This window comes from Marmota monax, unplaced genomic scaffold (genome assembly GCF_021218885.2).
Source record: "Marmota monax isolate L192 unplaced genomic scaffold, Marmota_monax_Labrador192_F-V1.1 WCK01_AAM20220418_F8-fsc00105, whole genome shotgun sequence".
Lineage (NCBI taxonomy): Eukaryota > Metazoa > Chordata > Mammalia > Rodentia > Sciuridae > Marmota > Marmota monax.
In genome coordinates this window covers 394,257-402,757 of record NW_026692947.1, presented here as the reverse complement: position 1 = coordinate 402,757, position 8,501 = coordinate 394,257, and the positions used below count along the sequence as shown (strand labels likewise).

Sequence of the window (8,501 nt, the reverse complement as noted above, 5' to 3'; positions counted from 1 at the left end):
AATGAGTTAGGGGTAGAGCAGGGACTATTGTATCTATATAGGAGACCAAGCCTGAGTTTCTGCAGCAACTTTCCTTTCTCCCCACGCTTTTGTTTTTGGGGTGGGGTGGGGTGTAACTGGGGATTGAACCCGGAGCACTTTACCACTGAGCTATATCCCTAGCTTTTTTTTTTTTTTAATTTTTAATTTGATGACAGGGCCTCGCCAAGTTGTTGAGGCTGGCTTTGAACTTTGTGATCCTCCTGAGTGTGCTACCGAGCCGGATTCTTTCCTTTTCGTAAAAGCCCACGGCATCCGTAGTCGGAAATGGTTTACATAAGCCGTCCCCCGCCCCGCGTAGTTACCATCAGCTGGCCTTCGCTAATTGCTTTGTGTATGTCACCGCAGTTGTCTGATGGACCTCTCCCGGGGAACTCAGTCCATTTCTCCAATTCTCTTTCACAGTGTCCAAGTCAACTCTGGGTACAAGGTAAAACCTTAGGTAAAGGCCTAACAAATGTTATCGTACCGAGATCAATGGCATATCTTTACAAGGGTGAAATAGTTTTCACGAAAATGAGTCAGATACATGATAACTATTCTACATACAGGGTAAGTAAGTGCCTTGACATTAGCGGAGCTCCAAGTCGCTGGCATTAGGGGCCGACCTTTCCCGCTTTCCTACGTAAGTAGCACCTGTCCGGAACCTTTCCGGCGGAGTCTGAAGTAGCCTACCCGGACAACGCCTCGGAACACATAACATAGCGAGAATTAGTGGGTTAACTAGATGCCCGAAATTTCTAGCTTAACTACATAGTCCCGACGGGAAAACCCTTAATTTTTAAAACTTTTTAAAGTCCTGGGTGAATATTACAGTTTTATACCTTAAAAAGATAGTAGTTAGTTAATTCTAGGAGAATTTCTTTTTCTTTTTGTTTAGGCATGTATGTAGACAGCCACTCGAAACCAAGAAGGAAGGCGGGGGAGGAAAGCGGAAGCCGCGGGGCCTTCTAAGTCAGAAAGTCTCCAGAGCTTGCGCCTGGCTATTTGCGGCGCCCGGCACTTAGACGCGGGTCTTAGAAGCGGGCTGGGGAGACGGAGTTGTTGCCGGAGCTGAGACCGGGCGGCCAGAGTCCGCAGGGATGAACCTCGAGTTGCTGGGTGAGGAGGGCTATGACTGCGTCTTAGAGAACGCTTTGGTACTGGAAAGAGGGAACCGGGGCTGGAGGGGACTCAGGCTGCAACCTAGGGACTCTGTCCTGCGATGGATCTTTGGGCGCTAATGGTATGGAGCTGCAGCAGCAGGGAGAAATCCAGCTTCTGGAATAGACTCTGCATTGCCTTTGCGAAGCCACTTTCAGATCAGTTGTGGAGCGATAAGGACACTTTGTGACTCAGCTGGGATTACAAGGGTCGCAGGTGCTGAAGTAGCTCAGAGCAGGCAGAAGCATAGTTGTTGGAGATGAAATCTGAGGAAGTGAGGAGTTGGGGGAAGCTTTAAAGACCTGTCACTATTGAATGTCAGGACAGGTTAAATCATTTTGTAGAAACACGGAATGTCTAAGAAGGCAACTTGGGAAACTTAAAGTAAAAGTATCTCATTGAACAGCTTTGGGGGGAAAAAAGGTTCAGAGGGTCATGACTAGGCACTAAGCAAGTAACTGGGACAGTTGGCACTGGAATCCGGTTATCCTGACCGCCAATTTAAAATCCTAGCTACCATGGATGGTGTGTACAGTACTAAAGTGTGAAAACAGAGGCAGTTGATTTTTGTTACCTTCTCTTTGAGACATTTCCTCCAACCCCTTACTCAGGTTGGTCCAATCTTTAAGGGTTTTATTAGGTTTAAGCTTTCGTTTAGCATGGCAGCTTAGGGTGTCTGGGATGTTTGAGAACTCCTACATGACTTGGTATCTTTATTGGTTAGGTTTCTCTTAAGAAAAGAAGGATTCAGAACATGTGTTGACCAAAGGGTTATAAAAATAACTTAAGAAATGGCCTTGCCTTTAAGTGTGGAGTGTAAGGTGATTATGTAAATAGCTGTATTGTATGGCAGAACATAGGCTTTCACAAATCATTACCAAGTGCTAAGAACATGTTGAAGAAGGAGTTAATAATATCTGTGGAGCAGGGGAGCTAAAACATCAGGGAAAACAAACCCCCCAAACCTAGAGAAGTTGGAGTGGCTATTTAAAGGTGGTAAAATATTGACAGATTAAGTATGAAGATATGGGGAGAAATGCTTACAAGTCAAGATATCAGTGATACAAGAACTAAAGAATTCCTGTTTGGCCAGGAGGTGGGGTTGGTGCCATCTGTTTTGTGGCACTCTTGAAAGCCAAGCTGAAAAGTTTGTGCATTTTAAAGAAGGGAGAGTAGGTTCATTGAAGGGTTTTGACCTGGTAAGTAACTCAGTATCATCTCTTGGTTTGCAAGGTTTTATCTGACAGTAATGCGTAGTTGAGTCTGAGTGGAGTATAAAATCCATTTGGTGGGCTACAGTAGGTGAGTGATAAGGAAGCCTGAATTAGGAAATGGAAAGAAAATGCATTGAGGAGGAAAAACTGACAGAATTTGAGAATTTATTGCATATAGTGATGATGAGGAAGAGAGTGAAATGAAAAATAATGGAAGCAAATAGGGGTGCTATTGATAAAATTTAATGATATTTGGAAAAGAGAGTTAGGTTTGAATGTGTTGAGTGTGTACCTAGAGTTCAGAAGACAGGTTTGGATTTATGAGAGAGAGTTATAATTGTCATAGGTGGACTAACTGAAATCTTGTGAATAGGTGACTTGACCAAGGGGGGGATGTAGGAGGGGCAGAAAATTGCCAAGGACAAAATATTGTATAATTAGGGGACAAGAGGAAGAATAAATGGTAAGAAATTAGAAACCAGTTGTTTAGTGCTTAGTATCAGCTAGGCATATTTTCAAGTGCCTTCCTTACATTTTTCCAGATAGGCATAGAAGAGAAAATAGGTTACTGTGGTGCCTTCCTATAGAAGCCAGTTGTAGAGCAGTTGAGGTTGACAGCTGAGAAAGGGCTGCTCTATTTTGCTCTTAGGCAGCTTGGGCTCCCCAGCAACCTGAGCTGATGGCAGATTACAATTAAAGAGAAAGTCGGGTCATGGGAAGAGGAATTGGTTTTTTTTTTTTTTTGGTGCTGGGATTGAATCCAGGGCCCCATGCATACTAAGCACATACTCTACCACTGAACTCTACCCCGCCTGGGAAAGGTTTTTTCTCAAATGATACAGAAGATTCATGAGGGGGAAACTGAGGAGGGAATATTTAGCATTGAGAGGTTAGACAATTTAAATGAAGTATGTGTCCAAAAGCTACAAATCTTTGTAGAAATGACTCAGATTTAAAGCCAGAAGATTCATATGTACATATAAAAGGGTGAAAGAAACAGTGATGTGATTGTGGGAGCATACTAAAGGCCACCTGGTCTGATAAAGGAAATGATAATGTATGTTTCTTTTTTGGTAGAACTAGGAAGTGAACCCAGGGGTGCTTTACCATTGAGATACATTCCCACTCCTTTTTATTTTTTAAGACAAGGTCTTGCCAAGTTCCTAGGCTGTCCTTAAACTTGTGATCCTCCTGCATCAGGCTTCTGAGTCTGGGGGATTGCAGACATGTGTCTGTATGCCCAGCAATGTGTTCCTAATGTGGCCATTCAGATGGATCTTAGGTATGACACTAACTTTTACAACCACTTTTTGAGCCCCTGCTGTATTATCAAGTAGTATGCACTGGAGATACGAAGTTAATAAGACAGTTTTTCGAACTCTTTTACCACAACCCAAAGTAAGAAATATATTTTATATCACAGCTTATTATATATACATACACATATAACTTTCAAAATTATATGTAATCCTTGTTATGCTTAGTTTCTTGATATTTCTTTTCTAATCTATTAATTTATTGAAATTCATTAAATTAATTTTCCCATTTATGGTGAATTGAATTCTATGATTTGAGAAACACTAAAATAAGATACTGTCTTTGCACTGGATAAACAACTAGAACTAAAAGGAAAGACAAACTTAAACAAGTAACTCTGTGTTATAGGGAATCAGCAAATTAATATATTATGAGAATCCAGCAACTGAGCAGTTAATTCTGCATTACTGGTGGAACTGGCTGTAGGATTTGGGAAGATGTTAATAGAGGAAGTGCCAGTTAGACATTAAAGATGGGGTAGGGAGCTAGGGCTGCAGCTCACAGGTAATGTGCTTGCCTAGCATGTGCAGTGCCCTGGGTTCGATCCCAGTACCACCAAAACAAAACAAAACAAACATCCAAAATGGATGGAGTAGGATTTTTCCAGAGAGAAGTTGAAGACAACTGCAGGGACAAACAAACCTCCCAAGCATGATGTGTATACATTATGTTCAGGAAGTACTAATATGCAGCTGCTGCTGAGGATGATTAAATTGAGGTTCTTTTCTAGATGCCAGTGGATAGAGAATTAGCCAAAGATAAATTGGAAAATACTGGTTGGGGTCTGAATGAAATTACTTTTGAAAATTATATTTAGTAGTTTGTACACTGTTTAGCTAAAAGGTTTTTATTCAGGTGAGAGATGTAATCTGGGGCTTAGAAAGTCAGCTCCAGCAGCTTTGAGAAAGATTGAGGGGCAAGACTGGAGCCAGGGAAATACAACAATTATTGTGTTGGGATGCGGGTACAATGGGATTGTCATGGGAGAAGAGATGTCTCTGGGGTAAGGTCCCGAGGAGTTTCCAGAGAGAGGAAAACTCAACCCAGGACCCATGAGCTCCTTGACATACATGTCAGTAGAGGCACAGAGATTTATTTAGGAGAGTAAGGAGCATGTATTCAAGGGAGAATGCAGGCCATCTTCAATGAGAGATACATTTTTGGGGTTCTTGGCTCCTCTTTTAAAGGAAACTTGGTAAGGGGTGGGCATGGGAAGGTATGTGAGGATGACATCAATCTGATTATTTTTAGGCTGATGTGAACTCCATTAAGTGATGAGAAGATAACACTGGAAAGTCCCTAAAATTGTAGGTTTCTTAAAATGTCATAGCTCTCTCTACTTAGTTTGTTTATTGGTGGGTTAATTAACAGTGTACAAGGTAATTGTCATAAGTGAACAAATTGAGGGTTAGTTTTTTTTTATAATTTTTTTTTGGTAGTTGTAGATGGACAGAATGCCTTTATTTTATTTGTTTATTTTTATGTAGTGCTGAGGATGAAACCCAGTGCCTCATGCATGCTAGGCGAGCGCTCTATCACTGAGCTACAGCCCTAGCCCATGATGGTTAACTTTTAAGATTTATAGATTTCCTAGAAGTTTGGGGGTGATAGGTGGGAGAGTGACTGGCTTAGGAAGTGACAGGCCTGGAAAGGTTAGTGTAACCTCAGATTAAAATATCTTCTACCACTTTTTTTTTTTTTAATTCTTCTATCCTTATTTCAGTATCAATTATCTAGACATTTCAGAGTTATATTTCTCTAAAAGAAATACTAATGGACCCATCATCCATTAGAGGAAGCAGGATGGAAACTGCTGTTCTGGTCCTAAATTAATGTAATAGGGAGTAACTGGTTTGCAAGTGGGAAACAAAAAAGCTATTGGGAGAAAAGGTACATGATATTTTAGAGCATATGACGATTGAGACTTTAAGGAGGTATATGTGATACATGTAATGAAGGAAAAAGGCTAGAGAGGCTTAGAAAACCACAGGAAGTTTGGAGAAAGAATCCTAATAGGAAAAGGAAGATCTGAAGGGGTATTTGAAGAAGCCATGTGGTTGCACTGAAAATTGTTTAAACTCAGATTCCAGAATGGCATGTACCAAAGAGGGGCACACAGCTACAGGTGGACATGTGAGACTGACAGGCTTTTAAGAATAGAGGTAGGAAAGCAAATGTGATTGAAAGCCAGGATTGTAAAAATGGGGTCACAAGAAAGGGTTTTCAGTATTTTGAGTAGTATGAAGAACAAGGACCTTTTGGGCTGGATGGTATAACACCAGAGTTATTCATTTAACATTTAGACAAATACCTTTTGTGTACCTACTATGACCTTTGTAGGCAAGGGATAAACATAATGTTTAAATTCTTATTTTTCTTTTGCTTCTATGGCAGAAGTATAATTTTTTAAAGTAAAGTGAACATTGGTTGTTGCCAAGAAAAGCTCTCAATTGGTCAACATTTTAGGTAGGTCACTTAGTTCATATTGCTTGGTGAGTTACATTCCTTGACCCTGAGGAAGCTTGCACAGAAACCATTGTGACGATCTTGGAGTATTTGAAGAGAAAGGAAGATATGCTGAAAGGAGGTGGACAAATGGTGACTTTCAATAGAAGGCAGGTATGTTCTGCAAGTCCTAGGGGTTGAATTCAGGCAAGATTCTAGAGGCTTTTTAGTATAGTTACAATGTAGTTAAAAATACATTTCTTGATCAGATCACTTTACCAGTTTTTAACTGTGGGAACTGATTTAACCTTTTTGTGCCTTTCTTCATTTATAAAATGGGGCATAGTAATACTTACCATTTAATAGTAAATTGAGAGGACTAAGATAAAATATAGAAGTTCTAGCATAGGATATGGCACATAAACATGTAATAAGTGGTAGCGGCTAAAAACAAATGGAGGTTTGAGCACAGCAAAGAAGTGATGAGCCATCATGAGTTTGTGTGTGGAAAGGCCCATGAGTCTTGACCTACTAATGTCCTTTTTTTGATGTTTTCCAAATTAACAAGTATAGTACGTATTTGTAAAAATAGAGGAAACAATACAAATATACACACAGGAAAAATCATCTTTGTCCCCCTCTCCAAATGTTCTTTTATACATTTTTTCATGCTCATATAAACATATTTACATATAAATTGTAAAGACTGTTTTTGTTTTTTCCTGCAGATAGAACCTTTTCTTTTCCCTTTGCAATGGGAGGTAGCATTGTGTTGCCCAAGCTGGTCTTGAACTCTTGGGTTTAAGTGATCCTTCTGCTTCAGCATTCCAAGTAGCTGGGACTACAGGTGCAAAATTACTCTGTCCAGCTAAAGCCTTTTTAGACACATCATTTACAATTTGTTTTTCATCTAACTATAAGATGCTGTTTCTGCGTATTAGGAGATAATGGATCTTGCACTTTTTAAATTTTTTTTTTTTAGTTGTAGATGGACACAATACCTTTCTTTAATTAATTAATTTATTTTTACTTTTATGTGATGCCAGGGATTGAATGAACCCAGTGCCTCATGCATGCTAGGCAAGCAGTCTACCTCTGAGCCACAACCCCAGCCTAGATCTTGGCAGGTTTTAGTTCATACTATGCATTCTCATATGATACATCATTTTAACTAATTATAATTGCGTTTTTTTAAGAAGTGTGTTTTTTCCTTTGTCTGCTCCCTTTATTGATGGTCACGTATTTTATGCTCATAATCTTGTTTGTGCATGTACACTATTTTTTTTTTTTTGTATTGGGGATTGAACCTGGGGGTTCTTAACCATGGAGCCTGCCTCTCTCTCTCTCTCTCTCTCTCTCTCTCTCTCTCTCTCTCTCTCCCCCCACCCCAGTACCTGACATATGCTAGGCAAGTGCGCTACCCCTGAGCCTTAGCCCCAGCCCATGAATACTTTATTTTTTAAGTTGTGTTTTTTGTTTGTTTTTAATATTTAAATAAATACTGCTTTTTGTTTGTTTCTCAACCATGTGAGTATATTCTTTATTATTAATTTGGAAAGAAACATACAGAAGCAAGTCACAATAATATGTATACTATTTTTTATTATAAAACTATATGAGTGTATAAGCATGTAAAAATTAAGTTTTTACTTTGGTAAGTGGGTTGAACAAAGGAAGCTATCATTTTGAAATTGTGCATTTCTCTATATATTTTACTTCAATAACTTTAAAAATCTTCTTTCCAAAAAAAACCCCATCTTGATAGGATTTCAGCATTTTTTTCTCTTATTCCTTTCATGATTGAACAGGGTCATCCATTTGAAGGCTGTTGCATAGTCGATAAATAAAATGTTTTATAAATAAAAATAACTACCTTTTCTGGTAGTTATTTTTATGTTTCAGTTTTCTCAACTATAGGGCCCATGTTTCTTTTGATTGCTTTTGTTTTTTCACTCTTTATTTTTTTGTGTGTGGGTTTTTTTTTTTTTTCCCCCTTGATACTGAGGATTGACCCAGGGGTGCTTTACTACTGAGCTATATCCCCAATCCTTTTTATTTTTTATTTTGAGATGGGTTTTGTTAAGTTGCCCAGGCTGGCCTGAAACTTGCAATCTTCCTGCCTCAGCCTCCCAAGTTGCACCACTGGACGTGGGTAATTTTCTATTATTTTTCTAAAGAACAAAAATGCAGGGGGCTGGGGTTGTGGCTCAGCGGTAGAGCACTCGCCTAGCAAGTGTGAGGCCCTAGGTTCGATCCTGAGCACCACATAAAAATAAATAAATAAATAAAATAAAGGTATTGTGTCCAACTACAACTAAAAAATAAATATTAAAAAATGCAATA

The 8,501-nt window shown here is 39.3% G+C and overlaps 1 protein-coding gene across 7 annotated transcripts in view; it reads left to right on the top strand.

Annotated features, from left to right (window-relative positions):
• The first annotated feature begins 360 nt into the window (after window positions 1-360).
• The window catches only part of Rbbp5 (RB binding protein 5, histone lysine methyltransferase complex subunit), a 37,435-nt gene continuing 29,294 nt past the window's right edge, over window positions 361-8,501 (top strand). For 2 of the 7 annotated variants that reach the window (XM_046452092.1, XM_046452089.1), the window contains exon 1: window positions 361-481. In XM_046452092.1, coding sequence (XP_046308048.1) covers window positions 376-481 — 106 coding nt within the window. In that variant the 5' untranslated portion in view covers window positions 361-375. Of the gene's footprint in view, window positions 482-973; window positions 1,141-6,179; window positions 6,333-8,501 lie in introns of those variants that run through there. The other 5 variants (XM_058581907.1, XM_058581906.1, XM_046452093.2 and 2 more) reach the window with 4 other exon arrangements.